At 39.5% G+C, this 24,897-nt stretch overlaps 2 protein-coding genes across 3 annotated transcripts; one reads left to right on the top strand and one right to left on the bottom strand.

The window, feature by feature from the left end:
- Positions 1-344: 344 nt before the first annotated feature.
- On the bottom strand, positions 345-5,146 carry LOC134671910 (testis-specific serine/threonine-protein kinase 3-like). 2 transcript variants are annotated; one of them, XM_063529772.1, is made up of 6 exons: positions 4,830-5,146; positions 4,198-4,367; positions 3,582-3,731; positions 2,198-2,477; positions 1,289-1,453; positions 345-524 (listed from the first exon to the last, which is right to left on the bottom strand). In XM_063529772.1, exons 1-6 carry the CDS (start codon positions 5,007-5,009, stop codon positions 438-440), a joined length of 1,032 nt encoding a protein of 343 aa, XP_063385842.1. In that variant the 5' UTR covers positions 5,010-5,146; the 3' UTR covers positions 345-437. The 2 variants fall into 2 exon arrangements, with proteins under 2 accessions (XP_063385842.1, XP_063385841.1); XM_063529771.1 differs by having other exon boundaries at positions 1,289-1,462; positions 2,204-2,477; positions 4,830-5,145.
- Positions 5,147-14,730: 9,584 nt separating this feature from the next.
- LOC134672224 (uncharacterized) lies at positions 14,731-18,117 on the top strand. The gene has a single exon (XM_063530125.1). The coding sequence runs from the start codon at positions 14,731-14,733 to the stop codon at positions 18,115-18,117; it is 3,387 nt and encodes a 1,128-aa protein (XP_063386195.1).
- The last annotated feature ends 6,780 nt before the right edge of the window (positions 18,118-24,897 follow it).

Raw genomic sequence — 24,897 nt, 5'->3', positions numbered from 1 at the left:
GCGCCTCTAGTAAACCATAGAGTAACTTAATTATACTGTGCCTTAAACTGTTTTTTGACAAGTTTTCACAGTTTATAAAATATTATTAGGTATTTTATAGACTGTGAAAACTTGTGGGCCTACCGGGAGACGCGAAAATCGAAATTTAGTTATTTGCCTCTTTATCGCTCGAATATGCAAGCGTGATTGTTTCGCGGTAGACCCCCAGATTGTGATGGATTTGGTAGTGGCGCCCCCTACTCAAGAGTTTCGCGTAATATTCCCTATTAAGCCCGCTCCACACTCGCGTTCGCGGCTTCGGGCCGCGAAGTGCACGAGTGTGGAGGGGGCTTTTAACAAAAAAGATGGACGTTTTAAATTCTTTATTGAATATTGGCAGATAAGTTGTGTTTTGTACTAAATTATTAATAGCATATTGACTGGCGATAATTTACAATTTAAATGATTTCACTTCTTCCTATGGGTCTCTCAAATGTCGTTTCTATATTTACATTCTTTATTTCTTTGCTGTTTGAAGCACTTTCCTGAAAAAAGATGATACAAGTTACCTGTAGCTATACCTCATTAGAAAAAAGGTAAACAATATTGATGTGTCTTTTAATTGAAAAACACATTTTAAAAAATAAGTTACGGCAAATATGTAACAATTATGAATCTAAATACGATCATTTATATTCTTCTGCTTTCATAAGTAATAGTTTTTGGTTTTTAAAAAGCGTTTTTCAATTAAAAAACATGTCAAGATCGCTTACCTTCTTGCAAGTTCTTTCTAATGCTAAAAAAAATATAGTAGCTACATTTTGTTCATTATTCGTCATCTGAGGTCCTACCGCAAAACACGTTCGACGCGAAAATCGAAGTTCGCAAATTGCGGGCGACTTTCTCTGTCACTCTAATTACGCCTTCATGCAGTAAAAGAGAAAGATCCCCGCAATTTGCGGATTTCGTTTTCGCGGTAGCCCCCTGATCTGAAGGCCCATACCGCGAAATAAAGAAATTTCGTGTTTCGCGGTAGGCCGTCTGATCTTCGTCAACTAGGTAAAATAAGTACACAGGTAAGTACAGACAGGCAACGACGAACATACTAAAAACACTGTTGTGGCATATATGCAGATTTGTAATTGTTATCGTTAATTTTGAAATTTAAAAGTGTTTCACACAGAAAAAGGAATATAGAGAGGAGAGAGAGACTGAGGCAAAAAGTAATGCAAAATGATAAGGTAGCCTATGATCAGGGCGGATAAACTACATACGACAACTTTAGGTATTCAAAAAGGTTTGCACTAACCTGTGTTCCATCTGGCTCCTCGTCTCTCGGTTGGTTGGGATTAAGCCAGGGGTCAGCAAGGATCTGGGGTATCTTCACACGCATCTTTAGGGGCGCTAGAACCTTGGTGATAAGCTTCCGGCAATCTGCGGAGACTCTAGGTTCACGAGGGAATGACACTTTATTCTGGACTTGCTGTAATTATGAAGATTCTTAAGTTAATTGAAGTTATAACCCGGCAACCCTCAAATCAAGAGTGAACAGGCACCTTCTGGGCGAGCTCGCTCCATCGTAGGCCACGTCTACGCCTCGGCTAGTCTGTTGCCGCACCACAAGTAAGCCCTAACATAATTTAAAAAAAAAGTTGTTTTGTTGCGTCTGTAGCGAATTTTGGAAGTCAAACTAGCAATACCGATGCACGGTACTGATGTTTTATGAAGTTTTTACCCCATAGATAGACTATAATTTTCTATAGATGTGCTATTCGTGTGCCCCCATAAGTGACAGAACATACGCAATGGAATAAAATTAAAAACGCGGTTTAACATTCCTAACAACATACTAAAAACAACCTACGTAATTTAGTCGGGTTATTTGTTGCGCACCATAAACCATACAAATTTACGATGGGGAATAAACAAAAGTGAGACTATGACAAGGACAAACAATAATAACGCTTTCTCTGCTACTCCTACTGAAAGTTCCATACGAGCACCTCGTTTGATCATCTCCCGACTCTACCAATTCCTTTCTGTACTATGGTACCTCTATGTTTTCCCCCCAATTAAACTGTTCAGTGTTGTCAGGTGTGTGATATGATTTTCACAAAAGTTTACGAAAAGTCTTTTGAAGGCATGTACCTATCAGGTTCTAAATAGTGTTAAATTACTTGCCAATTATGCAAATTTAGATTGTTTTTACAAATTAGACACTTACTTTTAATAACTGCGTATAGTTGGTGTCATCAAACGGCAGGCGTCCATACACGATAGCGTAAAGAACAACCCCCATGCTCCATATATCCGAGTCCTGTGGCTTGTAAGGAACCCCCTTCAGAATTTCAGGAGAGGCATACGCGTAGCTGCCGCAAAAGGTTTCACTTAGGGCATATACCCCGTTCTTAGGTTTCATGTGGCCTCTTGCAAATCCAAAATCTGATAGTTTTATGTTGAGACCATGATCCATTAGGAGATTTTCGCATTTGATGTCTCTGAAGAAAAAACGGTTAGGTATGGCAAGAAACTTGTGGAGGTTGAAGGCGATTAGATATGCGACTAAAGGGAGCTTTAAAGGTGACAGTCCATTTCCAACGACAGCTGCATTACTGTTGATTTTACTATGGAAATTGACAATGTCAGCGACGCGTTCAGTACCGGTAGTGCAGCTGCGGTTAGAAATGGAATGTTACCATTAGGAGTTATAGGTGAGTTGACAAGTACGTATACGTATAATGACAGTAAAGTAGAAATCCAACTATTAAACGGTATAGTACTATTAGTTATTCTATGGTGCCGTTCACACGCAAAAAGATACGCAAACGATTTTTGATGTATGGCGTGTCCGGCCTGTGGCAGTATTCCACTGCCTCGACCAGGTGTCGGAACCAACGGCGCCCAACGCATCTCGTCTATATGCTGATCCTTGCGGATTATGTCGAGTAGACCGCCATTTTCTGCCATTCTATCACTATATAAATAAACCGTGTGGAGACGTGTTGAGACTAAAGGGAACCAAGCTGACCTATGAACGACGCCGCGCTCGTGGCTGTATTCCACCGCCTCGACCAGCTGCCGGAACCAACGGCGCCCACGCACCTCGTCTATATGCTGATCCTTGCGGATTATGTCGAGTAGACCGCCATTTTCTGCCATTCTATCACTATATAAATAAACCGTGTGGAGACGTGTTGAGACTAAAGGGAACCAAGCTGACCTATGAACGACGCCGCGCTCATGGCTGTATTCCAACGCCTCGACCAGCTGCCGGAACCAACGGCGCCCACGCACCTCGTCTATATGCTGATCCTTGCGGATTATGTCGAGTAGACCGCCATTTTCTGCCATTCTATCACTATATAAATAAACCGTGTGTACGTGTTGAGACTAAAGGGGAACCAAGCTGACCTATGAACGACGCCGTGCTCGTGGCAGTATTCCACCGCCTCGACCAGCTGCCGGAACCAACGGCGCCCACGCACCTCGTCTATATGCTGATCCTTACGGATTATGTCGAGTAGACCGCCATTTTCTGCCATTCTATCACTATATAAATAAACCGTGTGGACGTGTTGAGACTAAAGGGGAACCAAGCTGACCTATGAACGACGCCGCGCTCGTGGCAGTATTCCACCGCCTCGACCAGCTGCCGGAACCAACGGCGCCCACGCACCTCGTCTATATGCTGATCCTTACGGATTATGTCGAGTAGGCTGCCGTTTTCTGCATATTCCATTACTATGTAAACCCTGTAATAACATTTAAAAAAATAGCTAAATAGTACGTATTAGTTAAAGGCGCGACAACCTGCGGTCATCAATTACAATTTTGTCGGAGGGGTGCTGACCTGCAGTGAATTGGCCGTACATTTACTGCTAAAATCGGTTATGTCAGCCACCTGAGAGCTCACGAACATCGCTCTCAACAATCAGTACTGTACAGTCGCCGTGGTCGAAACCGGCCGGGACGGTATGATGATGGTGATGATGTAATAACGTTTGTTAAATTGTTGCACATATCACAGCAATTGCAGCTCTCTCAAAGAGCACTGGACTAATACAATGTATTGTACGGGTGTGCTCATCAAAAAAACATTTACTCTTAGCAGCTTTGGAATAATACCTAGAATCAAAGCGTAGTAAATTGTTATTGTATAGTTCCTACCCTACCCAACTATATGCCTAGCTTTGTCTTAGTTTTTGAAGTGGATTAGACCTGTGTGTTGTTTCGATGGCCTGGAGGAAACGTATTAAGTTTTCATGCTTGAGCCCTTTCACAACTTCTATTTCTCTGGGTAGAAACTTCTTGAGATAGTCGCCCGGCGCTTGGAACTTGCTTATAATTTTTATTGCAACTTGGCAATTGTGCCTGTCGCTGGATGCTACCTGGGTAAACGTATGTTATTTTAATCATTTAAATTAGTTTGTATTTTAGTTTAATTTTAAGTTATTTTTATTTATTGTTTTTTGACTTGTTTTTGTACCATATATATGAATAACATAATAAATAATATTGGTAAACTTGTCATTAAAAAAATATATTAACGTTAATTTTAAGGTATGACGTCCAAACAGATTCATTCCTGAACAAATTCAAAGAAGTGTAAACATTTTAAACTACATATTTATTGCAGACTGTAGACAATAAGTCGATTACGTATGTGTTAATTTCTTATTGGCTTCCTATGACCACCACCTTTTAGGTTTAAGTACCTATATGTAACTAGCTGTTAGGTACATTGGAGGAACGCGAGAAATACAAGTTTACGAACTTATACCCTAACCCACAGATAGGTAGGTACCTATTTTTTTAAATAATGAATACCTAAGTAAGTATTATTTTGTTACCTTTACGGTGGCGTAAGAACCTGAGCCAATAGTCCTACCAAGTATGTAGCCATGGGTTTCTAGCACAGTTAATTTTCTTTCAGGTTTTGCTGGTACTACACCAGTATGCACGGTAGCCGTGGGCTCTGTCGACATTTCGCCGAGGACATTTTCATTGGCTCTTACATCCGGCCCCGGCATATCACAGTAAATTTAATTTGCTTTAGGAACGTATTGAATTTTGATCATATTATTCATTTTGCCGAATAAATATATTTTGTATTTTTTTACGGGTTTATATTTCAGTCATTCATTTTGTCAAGTGATTTGATTGACGCAGAGACTTCGTTTTAAATTAACCGCGTGTCATAAAATATATTGCCAGTGTTTTTTAAATTTCCTGTCTCTTAAATAATAACATTATATTAAATTTTCAATCGTTGTATAGTAGCTTTATTAATAATTCGTAATTATGTTTACATGATGTACATATGTAAGTATTATAAATTTAAATAAGGCAAATAAATTACTTATTGATTAATTCAAACAAGATTCCAGGGCATGTATTTATCTGTCACTATGCTGTCAACCTTAGGGTTTCGTTTCGTTTTCAGTATTAGAAAAGTGCCACAATAGTCTAGTTTTAGCCAATCACCGTAGAGAATGACAACGTACCGGAAACACATAGTCCCTGTCATTGGCTGAAATCCTTTCCAACAAAGTGCAAAATCCAAATAAAATCAATGCATGTCATATTTAACATTGTCAAATGCTATGCTAGTAATCCTCGCATCCTCTTGTCTGTCTTTAATAAACATTAAACAAAAACAAGTTATTTATTATTATATTGTTGTTAATATAAATAATATAATATACTATCGTTCAGCCTGTAGTTATTAAATTGTATCGTTTAAACGGTGAGTTTCTTCCCCAAAGTGTGGACAATAATGTGACGGGACTAAAACACTGACTTGGACTCGAAGTGAACTAAAGTGAAGACTTTTACATGTTTAAACTCAGGACTATTTGGAATTTTATATGTGTTAATTATTAGGTGAGAATATTATCAGTAGAATTTGATTTACAACTAAACATGCATGCATTAGTAGCTTGAATGTAGTTACTTTTAGTTGGACCCTGTAGTTAGAGCTTAAGCTGTGAGTTTATACTGTGGTTATATAAAATCTGATTAAAAACAAGGGAACACCTTTTGTATTCTACAAAACACAAGTGGACCTTGATGTGCACGTATCAGCTTTAAGCTGCCTGTGCATACATATAATAATAACACCGTATTTTCAAATACTATACAAATGACCTGCTCTGACAACTCATATTCCTGATACAATAGGGTCAAAACCAGGTACAAGTGCAATGTGTGTTTATGTCCAGTGGCAGATTTGTCCTAAGACCCAGTAAGCTCGGGCTTCGGGCTGCTAGTATTCGGGGAGGCAGTCTATATGATGGGCGCTGAGAAAGTAGCCGCTAGTACTTACTATAGGGGCCTAGAGTGGCCAAGACTGTTCATGTCATTACGGTGTAAAGAAATATTACTGTTTCCATAAACTTTTGGTGATATACCCCCCTGTTTTTAACCTAATGTTTTATTTAACTACAAACCTTGTAGTACTTTTATAAGATTATGACTATGTTACTAATAATAAGTAGGTAATGACCGTGGCATGTATTTCTTTTAAATAAATTTATTTCTCATTTTATCTTGTTTATTTTCTTTTCTTTGTGTGCCTGAAAAGTAGCTTTGCAGTAGTTTCTCAAACATAATTCTTGCCAGTAGTAACTTTCCTTATTTTTGTATTGAAAGAGGTAGGATTCTTAATATGACCATAAACTTAACACATTCACTGCCAAGAACACGCTAGGTGTGTTAATTTTGGGAGAAGAAACGGGGCACTTGGCACTGAAAGTGTTAGGGAATGTTTGAAAGTAAATTTAAGAGTTGAACTCATCAGTATAGCTAATTAGATGTGAAAAGTCAGACCAAATCTCACAGGATTTTAAGGCAAGCAGGGCTTTTTACTTTTTTTTGATAACATCAACTATACCGTTGATTTTCCTTTTAATTCTTACTCTTATGTTTACTCTATCTTTTTTATACATTTTCTAACAATTTAACTTTTCAGCTATGATATTCAGAGTTCGGACAGGGTGAGCTATTTGCCTTATAATATGACGTAACATATGTCAATATAAGGTAAATAGCACACCCTGTCCAACCTCTGATGTTGATCTGGGAATCTTGTTCGGCATGTATATTACTTTTTACATTCATATGTACAGCGATAAGTTGTACATATAACTTTGCTATTGATAGTGTAAATTCGAATAAAATCTAATGGTATGAAAATTGAAAGGGAGTGAATTAATTAGTTTAAAAACTTTTAAGATGCAATTGGTCGCTTCTAATGTTCCATAGAAAATAATCTTCATATATTGTTACCTAATAACATCCTGATAATGATTAATTAATTAAATACCTGTTGAATAGAGACCAAATCAATATTAAGAAAATGTTTAACAAATATAATGATTTGGCAATCGCCCGGCTACGGCGGCTACATAAATAAAATAAAATAAGCCTTTATTGCTGTGTAACATAATAATAATAAAAATGGTTCCGATGCTCGCACTCCTGCTTGGCAGCACAATTTCAACAAGCCCTCGAGCTTGGTTCTCTCCCACCTTCCTTAACAACTGGTGTCACCTTCCTGCTCTATAAGTCCGGTAGTACCACGGAAGCGAAGAACTACAGACCCATCACATGCTTGCCTACACTCTACAAGCTCCTTACATCCATTTTGAGAGCAAAAATCAACGCGCACATTGTCGCAAACAATATTTTGGCCTCTGCTCAAAATGGATGTAGGGTTGGGTCCCGTGGTACTAAAGAGCTCCTCCTCATAGACATGACCATCTGCCAACAAATCCGGCGGAATAGGGGGGCCCTCTCAGCAGCCTGGATTGACTACAAGAAGGCCTATGATTCGGTGCCTCACTCATGGCTGGAGAGGGTCTTAGAGCTGTATAAAGTTGATACAGCTTTAAGAGCCTTTCTAAGCGCGTGTATGAGGCAATGGACCACAGTTCTTCATCAACCAGGAGGCGGGGATGAACGCCCTGGCCCGCAGGATTTTATAAGGATTGAGCGAGGAATATTTCAGGGTGATAGTCTGAGTCCCCTGTGGTTCTGCCTAGCTCTGAATCCTCTCAGTACCTTGCTGAAGGATTTAGAACTAGGTTGCCGGCTTCGGAGAGGGGGTGAAGTCATTTCTCACCTTCTGTACATGGATGACCTCAAATTATTTGCACCAAATAGCCAAGACTTGCTGGAGCTACTGAAAACCACCGAAGTCTTCAGTAATGCCATCAACATGGAGTTTGGTGTCGATAAATGTGCGGTTATGCACGTACAGCGGGGGAAAGTTGTAAATTCAACAAATTTACAACTTTCTGAGACAATGTCTTTCAGATCCATCTCTGAATCAGAAACCTATAAATACCTTGGTATGTCACAGTCGTTGGGTATTGAGGAAGAGAGTATTAGACGGTCGGTGAAGGAGCGCTTTTTTAGTCGGCTCACAAAAGTACTTAACAGTCTTTTGTCAGGAGGCAACAAAGTGCGCGCCTTCAACGCCTGGGTAATGCCTCTACTCACATACTCCTTTGGCATACTAAGGTGGACTCAGACCGAGCTGGATGCCCTGGATCGGAGGGTCCGACAGCTGCTCACCACACACCGTATGCTGCACCCACGCTCGTCTGTTATGAGATTGTACATCCCACGGAAATGTGGAGGTCGCGGCTTTCTAAACGCCAAAAATCTCCACAACCGTGAGGTGTACAATCTCAGGAATTATTTCCTCAACAACGAGTGTGGGATGCATCGTGATGTGGTGGCAGCTGACAGGGGCCTCACGCCGCTCTCCTTGGCGAACGAGAACTGGCGCAAACCTGTAGTACTAAGCACCGAGGACCGCAAGGCGGTATGGAAGGATAAGCAGCTACACGGGCGGTTCTACAAGGCCCTCATGGGACCCGATGTAGACCTACCCGCGTCGGTGAACTGGCTACGATTCGGGGACCTCTTCGGAGAAACCGAGGGTTTTGCCTGTGCAATTGCGGACGAAGTTATCATGACGAATAACTATCGGAGATATATCCTGAAGGACGGTACGGTCGACATTTGTCGGGCATGCCGCCGTCCCGGAGAGTCACTCAGGCATATTATCTCCGGTTGTTCTCATCTTGCTAACGGCGAGTACTTGCACAGACATAATCTCGTAGCCAGAATTATTCACCAGCAACTTGCCCTCCTATACGGCCTTGTGGACCGTGAAGTGCCGTACTACAAGTACTCACCTGCGCCAGTTCTCGAAAATGGTCGTGCCACGCTCTATTGGGATCGATCTATCATCACTGACAGGACTATTGTAGCCAATAAGCCTGACATCGTGCTGATAGATCGATCGCAGCGCCGGGCCGTGCTCGTCGACGTCACCATCCCCCATGATGAGAATCTCGTGAAGGCCGAGAAGGACAAATCCAGCAAGTACCTAGACTTAGCTCACGAGATAACCGCCATGTGGGATGTTGACTCGACGATCATTGTTCCTATAGTCGTGTCAGCGAACGGTCTCATAGCGAAGAGTCTCGACCAACACCTAGAGAGACTCTCGCTAGGTGGTTGGATCAAGGGTCAGATGCAGAAGGCGGTAATTTTGGACACGGCGCGTATAGTACGTCGGTTCCTCACTCTGCGGCCCTGACCACCGGCAACTTGGGCCCTGCGCCGCTGCCGGCGGCACCCTAGGTTAGGTTTTTTATAATGTGTTTATAATTTTTTTTATTGTTTTGTAAGTGTTTTTATATTTTACTTTTATATTCATATTATAATTAACCTAACTTAAGAAGAAAAATAAATAAAGATAATATAAGTATTAAGTTGCACTATGTTTCTTTTATACTACACTATATATTATATATCTAATTCCTTAACTAAGTGAATCGGCAACCGGTTTTCGCTTCTTCCTTTTTACAGCTTGTCTTTCGACATAGGCCTCCTCTAAACCTTTCCATTTTATCCTGTCTTTTGCAGCTCGTCTCCATGTAAGGCCAGCTATCTTTCTTATCAAATCAAATCGGCTACATAATCAAATATTGAATATTAGCAAATTTATGGATAAGTATAAATAAACGCAGGCAAAAATGAGATGGTACAGTGTCCTACCTCAACTGAGGCGAGCGAGTGAGCTATTTAGAGTTTATTTTACATTGGACATTTCATACCGTTAGTATATACCTACCATGAACTTGCTCGTCAACATTGCCTACCATGCCAAGATTGCCAAGTATTGCCTTGCTTGAAAAAACTCCTAATAATGTGAAAAAGGCTCTTACGGTACTTATCAATCCTATAATATTTACTTACTGCAAATGCAGGTGGGGTGGGATAAGCTCCACTCCTCCAGATTACTTCCATACAAGTTTTGTTCAAATTGCTTGCTTGAAGTCGGAATTCGTTAGCAGTAGGTAAGCATTTAGATAAGACATAACTTAATTTACAGTATATACCTATGGTGCTACTTTACCGCCCTCGCCCTAGTGCAGAATTAAGGACAATGCCTATGTTAAAAACTTAAAGGGCCATATGTAATGTAAAACGTTGTACAATACACGTGCGAAAAGGTAATTTGCAACTCGTGTCGATTTAAAACACTCCCTTCGGTCGTTTTTCAATTTATCGCCTCTCGTTGCGAATTTCCTACTATTCGCACGTGTATCATAATGTACTATGAAACTGTTTACCTACACAATATGAGTAGGTACACACTATACAGTTATTCAGAATTCAGAGGGGCTACCGCGAAAACCGAAATTCGCAAATTGCGGGATCTTTCTCTTTTACTCCAATGAAGGCGTAATTAGAGTGACAGAGAAAAATGCCTGCAATTTGCGAACTTCGATTTTCGCGGTTATAGCCCAGAATACAAAATATGCATCGGTATTTTTAGCAACACATTTTAATAAACTTGTTTTCATTTTACCATAACAACTTTTTGCTAACGAATTCCGAAAGGATGGAAACCGAAATTTATTAAATTGAATACGTAGCTCGTACGTACGTGTACAAAAAGGCACTTTTGTTATGGATGTTACTGCTGGAATTTTCAGTTGAAAGCCCGACACTCGTCCGTCAAAGCAACACAAAGAAAACAATCGCACAGTCTGGCCGCTCGGATCGTGTCGCGTCTCCCTTAGGGCTCGCCAGCGCGCGTGGCCTCTCCACCGTCCCTCTCACGAGGCTCTTGGGACCACGCCGTGAATACTAAAGTGTCCACGTACACTGGTCCTGTATTGCACTTCACTCGATGACCCATTTTCGTATATTTACCTAGGTACCCATTTTTTTGTTTCGCGGTACTCGCTTTTGTTATCCTAATTGCGTATTCGCCCGCTAGGAACTTTCACGTTATTAGATGGAATGTCGGTTATTTGCATTATGTTTTTAACGGACAGCGAAGTGAGCGCCCTATTGTGGGTCAGCATTTTGAGATATGACCGCAGTAGGAGCTTACTTTCAGGTATAATATATTTCCATTATAGTAATGGATTTTGCAAAGGATCGTGCGCTTTTTATATGTGCAAGAGGATGCTGAACGAAAGTTAGATAAATATATTTGTATGTGGAATATTAAGTGTGATTAGTTTAATGGACATAAATCGATACACTGTCGTTTTTGATAATAGCGTGCAGAAACCCATTTTTCAAGTTTTTTAATAGAAGAGACATGTACGAGTGGTACCTATGACTCTCCGCAATAGGTAACCTTGTCTGTCTAGTCTCTAGACTAGATAGATACTTGTCCTTGTGTCTTAATCAGACTTCGAAACCGGCACCGAACTAACAACGAGCAGTATCAACAACATTACCGGAGTTACTCGATCATTACCTCAGAAGAATTAAAACTTGAAAATTTGTTCTCAAACAAGATAAAATGTAACGAGACAGCTAGCTCACGTCTCCGGACGCCGTCACATCAAACAATTAAGAGTTATCTTGGAGTTAGGTGTGCAGGCGATATATTGCAGACTTGATTACTTTTATCTACTCTGCGAACTAATAAAAGTTGACCAACAAACCCGGGAACTCGCCAGTCGCGTTTTTAATTGAAAACATTAGCCTGCTTTACACGCAGCGTCTTGATAGGGAAAAGTTTAATGCATGGTGAAGGAATTGCACGGCTGGTGCGCAGATGCATGATATGCATTCTTTCGTGCGCCGTTGCGCGTGAAATTGACATATTAGCTGAGTTGTCGATGAATACAACGGTTACCGGGCAAACAAATAATTGGTCTACATTTAAATAATACAAAAAGTGTACAATATGCGGTCAAATTCTAGTATAATAATAATACCTGTACCATAACTCACCATGAACACTGATGCACCTGGTAATGTTTATCGCAAATAAAATAACATAAGCTGAATAAATTAATGAAATTTAAAAAAGATTTACACTTTAGGCCCCTGCTGTACATACTTAATTTAACAACTTAGTCAATTAATGGTTGCCAGTAATAGTACATTATTGTCGAGGCTCGGAAGTAGCTACTTGCAGGCTGAGGATTCGTTTTAAACGGACGACCTTGGGAGTCCGTTTAATTGAATCCGAAGCCAGCAAGTAGCCTTCCAGCCGAGTCATATATAGTGCTTTTCTCAAAAATGGTGCAAGAAATATAAATATCATTGAAATATTTTACAAAACCAACGTTCTTACGTATATATTTTCACAGTAAAAGCCCTTGCCGCCTTTTTATTTTTTTAATAAAAAAAATAGAAGTGTATTTTTCTGCCGATAATACGCCAACCTATTTGAGACAGCTAAATAGTCGCGGTACTAATCATCTGTTCGGCTGTTTAATGGGCCTGTGCCTTCATTTGATATGGTCATTTCAACTTTTAAAAAATTTGGAACTCGACAAATAATGGAATTTGTATGCAACATTGCAGTCCCAAAATCGAGACTGCAATGTTTTTAACTTTTTAATTTTTGACTGACCATAAACTACGCGCTTCGCGACCTATGTTTTACACGGCAAAGTCGACTTTGCCGTCCATTTTTGAGAAAAACACTTTTTGCAACACGTCAGAGTGTATTATATGGAGTTAAATTCGACAATATGAAGTTAAAACATTGTATACCTAATTAGCTTAGTTTACTTGCGTGGCTTTAATTACACTTCAATCAAATGTATCAAATGTTTGATTACATATAAACATTTTATAACGAACACGTCTGATCCAAGCAAAATCCAGTTATTCCAGACTCAAATCAGATAGAAATATCAAGAACTGTCTGATTTCTCCGAGCCCGGCCGTCAATAATGGTCTGGAAAGCAAAAAGTTAGCTTCGGGCAACTTATCAATTGTATCTACCAAGTTGAAGAAGAGTTTTTCATTCATTTATTGCACGCAGCCCGACCGACTGGAAGTACTTAATGGTTATTCTCTTGTTCGTATTTGACGTAAAAGCTGAACTTTGTCGCTGTCAGGGTCTGCGGTTTTTATTTGCAATGCAGTTTTTGTGAAGTGGATGGTCTGAGAGGTTTTAGAGGGAGAGTCGGGCATAATTTAAGGGAGCAATTGTGATTGTTCTCGTAGATTTGAGTAGGTAATAAAGTATAAACGTTTTCTTTGTGCATTTGTACTTACGGACTAAATCAATAAAGCATAAAGCATAGCACTCATGGCGTTATGATCGTTTCTGGACATATAACTCTCATTGCAAAAGTTCGCGTGCGTAGTACAGGTTTTCCTCAACATATAGGCCTATAATATCACGACCTATGTACATCAGTTACTTTATTTCATAGCAGTCAAACACCATGCCAAAATGCAGAGCGTCTTCCTTGCTAGTGGTAGACAATAATGAGATAGTAATGAGGGTAACTAGATAAGTAGGTCGTATGCGAGTTGGAGCGTTGGCCGTGGGAGTGGCCGCTGGCCCTCTGCGCTCTGGCGGAAGTGAGCTGCGTCATTGTTTCTATAAACGGTTCGCTACGAGCTTCCGGCACAGTCGATACAATTTACAGTAAGATCAAGGTACTCGTTGGTAACTTTGAGGATACCTTAATAGGGCATTGTCTGGTAGTACCGGCTGATGTGACAGCTGATATCTAAAAGCTCTTGATGCGCCTTTTATTGCATTACGGGCTTTCTTTTTGCACCCAGTGAAATCTCTCGTGCAATCATCCCTTGTTACTCAAAGGCTTGTACCACCACCTTCATAAAGAGGATTTTAAGAATGAAGCTGGCACGAATACTCTGATTTTTTGGATTGTCGTTGATAAAGTCCTTCATTCTGGCGATAGTTTGCAATTTCGAATTAGGTCTGTCAATTTCGGGGCGGTTTAAGGCCAGGTCACTCCGAAGAGTCCGAAGGCGTAAGCAGCAGTTCAGCATGTCTCTGTCACATTACATATTCGTTACGAGTAACTACGTAGGTAAGTAGGGATTGTAATCCAGCACCGTTTTCAATATTTGCTTGATTGGAACGAATCTAAAATATACTTACCTATAATTTACTCGGTTGTCTTACTAATTTTCCTCTGAGCACCGCGTTTCCGGCGAGGCGGCCAGGAGGGTTTACGAGTTACCTGTGGGGTCAGTTTGAGCTTTCAGGCTTAAACGAATTTCGTTACGTTAAATCTTGAATTGGCGTAGTTCACTGGGTCATTCAGATTTTGCTTCCACGAATACTTCCCAATTACACCTTTTCGCGCTACTAAATTTAATGCTGAATGTTGCTCATCTCTGTCTAGGTACAACTGCAAGCTATGTGATTTTAGTACTTTCTTACATGTCCTTCTGAATTTGAGGGCACTGTTAATCCACATCGTCAGCATGCATCTTAATGTTGATCTTAACAACATGCTGAAGAAGTTCTGGGAGTTAGAAACCATAGAAGAAGAAAGTAATACACTAACCTCAGACGAAAAGAAGGCAGAAGACATTTATGAGAAGACACACAAAAGAAAAGAAGATGGTCGTTACGTGGTCAGGTTGCCATTTAGAGAAGAACCACCTGTGCTACCACGTGACTCACGAGATATAGCAGTGAAGAGATGGATGTCGCTAGAAAGAAGATTAGATAAGAATCCAAAATTGAAACAAGATTACAACGACGTCTTACAAGAGTACTTAGATCTGCAACACATGAAGAAGGTAGATGATGAAGAAAGAGCCGAGAATTGCGTGTACCTACCACATCATGCTGTTGTAAGAGACGACAAACAAACCACACGAGTTAGAGTTGTATTTCATGCGTCATGTGCTGGAACTAATGGGGTCACCTTAAACGATGCATTGCTCGTAGGTCCTACTCTGCAAGAAGATTTACGCGATATACTGCTTAGATGGAGAACGCACAAAATCGCATATGTCGCAGATATCATTAAAATGTATCGGCAGATCGAAGTTAACGACGCAGAGACAGATTATCAAAGAATTGTTTGGAGAAGTGATGCTCAAAAACCGATAGAAGACTACAAGCTACTTACCGTTACCTTCGGGACCTCTTGCGCTCCCTACTTGGCTATCAAAACCTTACGTCAAGTTGCGATAGATGAGGGTCAAGAGTATCCTGAAGCACAGCGTATAATACTAGAGGATTTCTACATGGATGACGTCCTGTCGGGGCATGAAACAGAAGATGAAGCTAAAAGAAATCAGAAAGAAATCACAGCAATTCTCAAAAAGGGTGGGTTTGAACTTCAAAAGTGGAGTTCAAATAGTGAAGCATTCATGCAAGAGATTGAACCTGTAAAACGATCCCCAAAGGCCCAGAGAGAAGTAGATGGAAGAGACAGTATTAAGACTTTGGGTATAATTTGGAACACTAAAGAAGATAAATTACAAATAACGAATAATTTGAAAGACTTACCTGAACAACCTGTCACGAAGAGGAATGTTTTAGCAGATATAGCTTCATTATTTGATCCGATGGGTTGGCTGGCGCCTGCGGTAGTCATCGCTAAAACATTCATGCAAAAATTATGGCAGTTAGGTGTTGGTTGGGATGAAGAACTCGCAGATGACGTGAAGGAAGAGTGGTTGAAGTTTAGAAAAGAGATTCCTGCATTGACAGAAGTAAAGATAAATCGCTGGATACATACCAATGCAGACAGAAGCTCGATTGAGATTCATGGATTCGCTGACGCATCGATGAGCGCTTACGCAGCAGTAATATACGTCCGAATTATCGACACAGACGGGCAAGTACAAGTATCGCTACTCACGGCTAAAACGAAAACAGCGCCTTTGAAGCAAATATCCATGCCAAGATTGGAGATGTGCGCTGCTGTTCTGCTGGGTAGACTTCTGAAACATGTTGTAAGCATATTAAAAGTTGACAAACATCAAGTATTTGCCTGGTCAGATTCACAAGTTGTACTGTCATGGATAAAAGGCGACCCAGGTCGATGGACTCCTTTTGTAAAAAATCGAGTTACTGAAATTAAGAAAATGAATGAGATAAACGGGTGGTATTATGTCAATACTAAACACAATCCAGCAGACCCAGCCTCACGAGGAGTTATGCCAAAAAAGCTCTTGACAAATACACTCTGGTGGAAGGGACCGGCGTTTCTCAAGGAGCCAGCCATAGAACTGCCGGGAACCGAAGTACCTGAAACAGACTTAGAATGCAAAAAAGTTATAAAAACATTAGTTACTACCACTAAAGAAAATGAAGAGGATTTAATACTTACCTTGATCGCTAAATACTCGTCGCTCAGGAAACTGGTGAGAATAATCGCATACTGTCGTAGATGGATGCTGCACCTGAAAAGAAAGAGAGAAAATAAAGATCACTTACCAACTTACCTGACGACTGAAGAGAGAGATGAAGCACTTACCATTTGCTTAAGACGATCCCAGGAAATCGAATTTCAAGAAGAAATTGAAGATTTAAAGAGTAAGAGACAGCTGAAAAGAAAAAGTCGATTGTTGTCACTCGCCCCCTTTTTAGATCCAAAGGGTGTGTTGAGAGTAGGCGGCCGACTACGCCATGCTGATTTAGAAGCCCAACAGAAGCACCCCATTATAATCACGAAGGACAATGCTCTGTTACCTCTTCTTCTAGCAGAAGCACACAGCAGCACTCTTCATGGCGGTCCGCAATTGATGGTGATGTATCTTCGATCCAAATACTGGCTAATCAACATGACTAATAGAATAAAGAAATATGTACGCAACTGCATCGTGTGTATCCGTCAGAGAGGAGAAACCGGCAGTCAGCTCATGGGAGATCTACCTGCTATAAGAGTAAAGCCCGCAAAGCCTTTTTTGATCAGCGGAGTCGATTTTGCGGGACCTATAAACGTGCGTATGAGCAAAGGCCGTGGGGCAAAATCCACCAAGGCGTACATATCTCTCTTTGTCTGCATGGTGACCAGAGCTTTCCACATCGAGCTTGTGAGTAGTTTAAGCACAGAGGCATTTCTAGCAGCTTTAAAACGATTCGTAGCTAGACGAGGACGATGCGCAGAGATGTGGAGCGACCATGGCACAAATTTCATAGGAGCCAAGAAAGACTTGATAGCCATGTGGCGCCAAGGTCAAGCAAGAATCCCAGACGAGTTTGCAGCGCAGTTGGACAATATGAGGATTAAATGGAAGTATATTCCTCCTGCAGCTCCAAACTTTGGTGGTATATGGGAGGCCGGCGTGAAGTCTATCAAATATCATATGAAAAGAGTCATAGGAAATTCAACCCTCACCTTTGAAGAAATGACGACGCTACTTGCCCAGATTGAAGGTTGTCTGAACTCTCGGCCCTTATATCCTCTCAATGATGATCCAGACTCCTTACAGTCGTTAACCCCAGGTCATTTTTTGACCACTGAACAGATTGTTAGTATCCCTGATGAGGACTATACAGACTTTAAGATTCACCAACTATCTAGATGGCAACTAACGCAAAAGATGTTGCAAGATTTCTGGAGACAGTGGCAGAAGGAGTTTTTAACCCGTCTTCAGCAACGTCCTAAGTGGAACCGCGTAACCAAAGATCTTGACATAGGCGACTTGGTACTGGTCAAAGACCAACGACTCCCGCCTGGAAGCTGGCCGATGGGTCGTATTATAGGAAAACATCCAGGCCCTGATGGCTTAACTCGGACTTACGATATACGGACAATTTCTGGTGTTTTACAAAGATCTATTACTAAATTATGTGTTTTGCCTTGTGTAAAGGACTCCGTCCTTTCCGGGGGAGTATGTTCAAGTTAATTAATATACGGTTTGATGTTTACGCCATCTACTATGTAATCACAATAATTTTAAAGTCCTAATTTTGCATGTGAACCATTGAACTTATCAATCTTATGTATTAAAACTCATTACTTCGAATAGATGGCGTTACGGGTCCTAAAAATCATCAAGCATACTTGTTTACTTCAATAAAAAGTCTTGCACTACCTATCTGCATGAACGCTGCATTTTTAATTCTCCCACACCTCTCATCGACCGGTACAGGCCGCACACGGTATAAATAAGTACCTTGTGCTTAACTTTTTAAAGCCAGGTTGGTGACATTGGTAAATTTCACTTTATTAAAGTCGCCATGTCACCGCTTAACCACAGTGTCCGTTAAACAAGTGGAACTGCCTCTAGGTTTATTAGACTGAATGCTGAACGCTGAATGTTCAGTAGTATTTTGGGTGTTGATAAATTAAGACTTGTATAATAGGTACACTCAGCAGCAGAAGCGAGAGAGGTGTTCAATAGTTATTTGTGCAACAAGAGATCAAAGTTTGATATTTATTCGAGTGCTTATTTTGAGTCCCGTGCAAGCGAAAGATACTATAATTTAGAATCTTGAGCGTAGTAAGGGATTCAAAAGCGCACGAGATGTAAATAACTTTGATCTCGTGTAGTAGGTACACAAAATTTTTTACCCTAAGCAGTGAGAACATACCTAGAGGGACAGAGATAATAGAACCCAAGTATATCGAACTTGTATTAGACCCCGGATGTTGAAATGATTTTTGACTATAAAGACCCCGGATTTTGAAATGATTTTTGACTATAAAGACCCCGGATGTTGAAATGATTTTTGACTATAAAGGTCACTTGAATGACATTTTGTCTCACTCAGTGAGCAAAATGCGATTTTGCTCACTGAGTGAGACAAAATGACTCAGCAAAATCGCATTTTGCTCACTGTTTTTAAGAAGCAAAGTACCCTTGTTCGTGCTGCTGAGGTGAAAAATTATTTTGACGCGATTTTCTTAAGAGGCGTGTCAAGGTACCTAATTTCGAACACCGCGCCCGCTTATCAATTTCTGTTACTGACTGTACCTATTATACAAGTTTTAATTTATCTGGTTGAAAAAGAAGTTATATTTATTTAACACTGCTCAGTAAACTAAAGGTGCGATCCACATTAAAGTAAATAATGTAAATATCTCGGCTAGTATTACATTCCTGCTTAAACACGAAACAGACAAGGGACAGTTGGCGCCCTTTTTGTTATTTGCAGAATTTTAATAGAAAATTTACCCTGAGGGTCGGCAAAGGTGTCGCTAAGGTGAGGTCAATGATAATGCAGTTTGAAATAGCTCTGAACGACACACTGGCCTGACTGGAATTTTATAGAATTAAATTATGCTAAAAATAATTTATTTTGACACAAACTACAAAAACCATTTAAATGTACACCAATTTGAAGTTACCTTAAGTTATAAGAAATATACCTAAGTATAAAATTCACATAGACTTCCAAGTAAAAAAATCCACTTGTCACGTTTTCGGTTGTGTTTTTCGAAATCGGGAACTATTAAAGATTGCAGATGCAGTAGGTACAGATGTAGTGCATAATTATTTTCCTGTCTTGCTATTTAAGCCAGTCTCGGTACAAAAAGTACAGAGGTTGACTGAAGTAGCATGACAAATACGAACGTTTCCGATAAAATACGATGGAAAACAATTATGCATTACATCTGTATTACGATACATTTATTTACAAATGTACTCTTTAGTTTTAAAGATTGCATGTCACCAAATCCTTTATCAGAATTCAGGTCAACATAAATTTGGATTACAAGGCAGAAATAAAAGCAAGCAAGTGAAGCAGCATGGTAGAGAAAAAAAATTTACGTTGTAAGCTGACACGCGAGTTTATGGGATTTGTCATACAATTGATTATAAATAGCTGAGTGTGTGTGTAGCTGTGTGTTATTTATCTTAAATGGTAGACGCTTGGAAGGTGTTCAATTAAACGATTTTTATATTCAATAATACAATTATATACGTTCGCGAGATTTTTGATCCAGTGCTACTTTTTGTAAGGTTATGGCTTATATTGTATTGTATCGCCTCAATTTATGTCTATACCTATTACCTATGCTTCACGTTGACTATTTAAAGTCGGCTATCGTGCTACGTTGAATTTTAATTGAGTAGTGCAAAATGTATAAATATTCGCTACGCACAAGTTATACATATAACAAATTAGTCATTATATCCTCAGTAACCAACATAAAATTGTTTGTTAAAAGGTGTTCATTATTTTACCTGCGCAAATGAAATAAATAAAACAGCCTTTTTCTCCAATATGCTCGGAAATGTTCACCTTACTGTAGCAAAAATAGTACGGGAAGTTCTTCGTTAATGTCAAACTCTAACTAAAAAACATCAAACTATCGCTGTCCTGTTCTAGCGGACGGGAAGTAAAAAAACACTACAGTAATAACTTATTACTGTAGTGTTTTTTACTTTTTAATAATAAAAAACGCAAACAGCCAATTATTATTGCCGCGAGCCGCTTCTACACGACCCGATCAGCTATCATTTCACGTGTATGATCGTGCGAATACTGCTTAATAAAATCAAAGAATATTTTTATATTTTTTTTAAATCTCATCCGTGTTCATAAAGCTTACATAGTTTGTCAAAGGACTTTCTCATTTCAAACATAGACAAAGAGAATCATACTATCTTTGTCTTACACTAGTACTAGCACCCAAAAGAAAAGGATGGGTGTAGTTTTCCTGGTTCTTACTGACTGAAAAGTTGGTTTGACAAACTATATTGCGCAATTATATTGAATGAACGAATATTGAATGGTACTGAATGGCAGAATGAGTTTGTGCCTTTAACTTTTAAAAATTAATTAAAGAGGGAAATTGTTTTTGACATTTTGGATGTGAAGGTTTGATTTGAGTGATGCTTGATGCTTAAATAATAATTATTTTAGCTTATTTCCTCGCATGTTTGGAGAAAAGCACTATATATGCCTCGGCAGGAATAGCAATTCGTGGATTCGTCTTCTTTGTCGGACTCCGCTTCGCGTCGTCCGACAAAATCGAAACTCATCCACGAATTGCCCTTTCCCGGCCTCTGCAATAATGTACTATTAATAGGCTATGAGTGTTTCGTACTGCACAATTACTGCCGCCTGAACAAAGTGTGTTGTAACTGTAAAGCTCATAGTCACTTATTGCATTTTAATTCGAAAGGCAAAATATAGTTATGACGTCATGTAGTTTCACTCGTTTAATCGCCATTTGCATTACTCGTATCGGTATCTAGGTACTAGTAATTATTACACGCGTTTGGTTCGACGGTATTGAAATGCGTGTAGTACTTAAATCTTTAATATAATCTTTAATGAAGGTAGACTAAGAATTAATGTCGTATTCGTTTTTTGTATAATAGTGGCAACAATTTGAATAAGGCACTATAGACACTATAACATTGTAAATAGGTATATTGTTAGTACGAGTAAATATGTGGCGTTCCATTAGAGAAGGGTCCTTATGCCTCATGTGCAATAACGACCATTCTACCAGAATTTCTGTTGGAATTTCAAACGAAAAACTCCTTATTGCACTTTAAACATAAGGACTCTTCTGGGATGGAAAGCCACATTTTATTTCTAAGAGCATATACATTTCTTACCCAAGAAGAATATAATACACCTTTTCTACCTCATCATCATCATCATCATCTCAGCCATAAGACGTCCACTGCTGAACATACGCCTCCCCCTTGGACCCCCATACGTGCCGCTTTTCTACCTACCTACCTATAATTAAAATGTTATCAAAGGACTTCATCGTACATTGAACCTTTACCTTTCACCTTGTACCTATTTAAATTGTAATTAGTATAAATTCGTAGGCCAAAGACGTAAATAAAATATGAGTATTATAAAGCTACTTTATTCGATTGACATGAAATTTGACTAAAGTCGGTTTGATCTCATCTATTCTTAGGTACGGTTACGGTTACCAATTCTATCAAATATAGGCTGTATTTGGGTAATTCCTAAAATGGATACTAATATAGTAAAGTTACGGGTAATTTTCGGAATTACCGGCACTCTGAAGTATTCAGAATTACTCGGATACACCTTACCTACTTTAGTTTTGTTTCGCTCGCTATTGACGAGCTCTATTATAACTAAGTACAGAATGGACGAAACTTCCAAACAACTTGATCTAAAAATTTCGGTTCTTTCCTTGAAATAGGTACCAAGCTTTTATGGAACTTGGACTAGAAACTATACAATGATAAACTAAACGTTATATATCGATATATACGCAAATTAATTACGTAACGCAATTAGACTTTTTATATTGATATCAATTGTATTTGTTGTTATGTACTTTTGTGATATAAGATAATAAAAGTACATTACGGTATATGCAAAACATTGTGTCACGTTTAAAATAATTATATTTTAAGAAAATCATTCAAATTATATAGATAACCATTTTATGAAGCTAAGGGAATATAGCAAAGGGTGCAATCAGAATTTACGAAGTCTGCAATTTTTCCTAATTAATCGATTTAAAAATCGTGTACGCAACCGTGGACACCGCGCCATGTCTAATCAGAACACACGGACGCCCTTATTCACTCACTGCGAAGGAGAAAAACTCATTTTATGCTGTATGCACATAAAAATCGCCTGACTACTTTAATTAAATTGCACGGGGAAAAATACTTTTTTATTCCTCCTGTTTTGATGTCACGCTTTATGATTTCGATGCACTAAATTCTGGCAGCTTCGCCGTTCAAAAATTGTTTGCCAATTCTTGGACGCAAGTTTGAATTTTCCCTTCCAATCTAGTGCCAAACTAGATAAAACTACCTATAAATTATTCAAGCTAAGTAAAAAGAAGATATATAGAAACCATGCTTAAATTGCACGTGGAAGAACACATGGGTCTCTATTTTTTTCCATAAACGCGTATTTTTTCAGGATTGCCATAAAATAAACCTAATCTAACCTATCTAGGATAACCTTGCGAAAATCCTGAAAAATTAACGGTTTCAGAATTATGACTAATATGATAATCTGACATTCATTACATTATGACTTTCCATAATTATGTCAACGAAGGGATCCGAGATAACATATTTATTCCGACAAAACATTTTCTTGAGTACAATCCAGATAGTTGCATTAATTTTTAAAGGAAATAGCCCTGTCCAGGCAAGAGTCGCAGGCCGAGTTATGATGATTGTAGTGGTTTTTTACGGCGTCTCCTTTATTAGGGAAAGTGGATGTGACGTCGTGCCATTCCGGCGCGATGCCGACTGTATCTTTTATAAGAGAATGCGGACGTTCGCGGACAGGTTTATTACTTGTCCTTTTGTAAAACGATCCTTATAATATCAGAGCTTGGTGTGCACAAAAAGTTTTGCGGAAATCCGCAGCTTTATACGCTTTAGAATTTTGTTCGCTCAGGGATTCAATGTTTGATGAGGATTTATGCTTCGGTCGGTTTACCTATTTAATACTTTCGGGACATTCGTCGGGGCGCGCCGGGTAATCGATGCCATATTGGCGGACCGTCCTATTAGTCTCAAAGGCTGTTGAACATAGATAACGGCGTCAATCTAAACTGGCTGAAATCGAATGTGAAAGGGTTGTTTGATCAGTATAACAATAGTGAGAGTTCAAGGGCGGCGGGCAGGCGCCAGTTTCAATATAAATATTATTGCAGTGGCGCGCTAAACGCAGAATAACATTTGCATATTTATAAGAGAGCAGCCCTCAGCAAACATGGAGGGAATTGGCTACGGGAGGCCGGGTTTGTTTTTGACATAATGGGCCCTTTGTCGATGGAAGCTGTTTTTCTTACAGTCATTACTCAGCCTCTGTCTGTTCCTACGCGTGAGTTAGCATATTGCGGACTGAAAATGATGTTTTGTCGACAAGATACGACGGTATACGAGACTGGGTTGCCGAGTTTTAATTTGCCCGCATTGTACTCTTCGCAAAATATCTAATGGATCTTTCCTTTGCGTTAGCTCTGGCGTTTATTTTTGGCACACATAAAGCTTCATTTTGTGATTAGGTTATTTGGCCGGTAGATTTTATGACGTAAATATCTGTGTTGTTGCAATGTGCCTTATTCTATGCGACAATTTTTCATTCACGTTTGACCGGTTTGACTCTAACAAGATTTGTATGTTCTTAATGTTCTTATACTGATTTTTATATATCAAGAGTTAAGATATTTTCATATTTGTCGTCTACGTGTTTTTTTTTGCTTTTATTTTGGTTTTAATTTTAATAACTCTACTCCAGAGATATTTTCATATAAAACCAACCAAATGCATTGAAGTAAAAAAGTTAAACGACCTTAGCTCCAAACAAAAAGCGCCATGTTTTGCATTCTCCACATAAGCACAGCCGTTACAGCCAAATGGGTTTGAAGTGGTGTCACAAGTGGAATTATTCTTGAAATTCAACACTACATTTACACCTGGCGAGACCGGCGAGACTTGAGCTACCCTGCCCCTCTGTGAACTTAGCAGGTTGGTAATGTTAGGGTAGAGGAGGTGTGACGTCACGGGTCTTGTAGGCTGGTGTTCAGCTTGCGTTAGTTGTTAAGGACATGATATTCGACGCCCGTAGGTGGCGGAGCCTGAATTCCGAGGAGAATTCTCGCGTGCTTGCCTGTGGTGTATTCGACACCCGGTCAACAGCTGCTAAATGTGTAGTTATCAACTGTCGTAGGGCTTATCACTGAAGAAATTAGTCTTAACTAA

The sequence above is a fragment of the Cydia fagiglandana genome, chromosome 16, assembly GCF_963556715.1.
Source record: "Cydia fagiglandana chromosome 16, ilCydFagi1.1, whole genome shotgun sequence".
Classification (NCBI taxonomy): Eukaryota; Metazoa; Arthropoda; class Insecta; order Lepidoptera; family Tortricidae; genus Cydia; species Cydia fagiglandana.
The sequence above is the reverse complement of the archived record's forward strand: the minus strand, read 5'-3'. Positions and strand labels throughout refer to the sequence as shown.

What these genes read in the sequence shown, in the direction of transcription:
- LOC134672224 (XM_063530125.1), top strand. Translation starts at nt 14,731, where the DNA reads ATGCATCTTAATGTTGATCTTAACAACATGCTGAAGAAGTTCTGGGAG.
- LOC134671910 (XM_063529771.1), bottom strand. Translation starts at nt 5,009, where the DNA reads ATGCCGGGGCCGGATGTAAGAGCCAATGAAAATGTCCTCGGCGAAATG. An exon ending in GAGCGCGGCGTCGTTCATAG is followed by an intron (nt 2,478 to 3,581) that starts GTCAGCTTGGTT and finishes TTTTTTCTTCAG; the next exon opens with AGACATCAAATGCGAAAATC. An exon ending in ACTATACGCAGTTATTAAAA is followed by an intron (nt 1,463 to 2,203) that starts GTAAGTGTCTAA and finishes TCATAATTACAG; the next exon opens with CAAGTCCAGAATAAAGTGTC.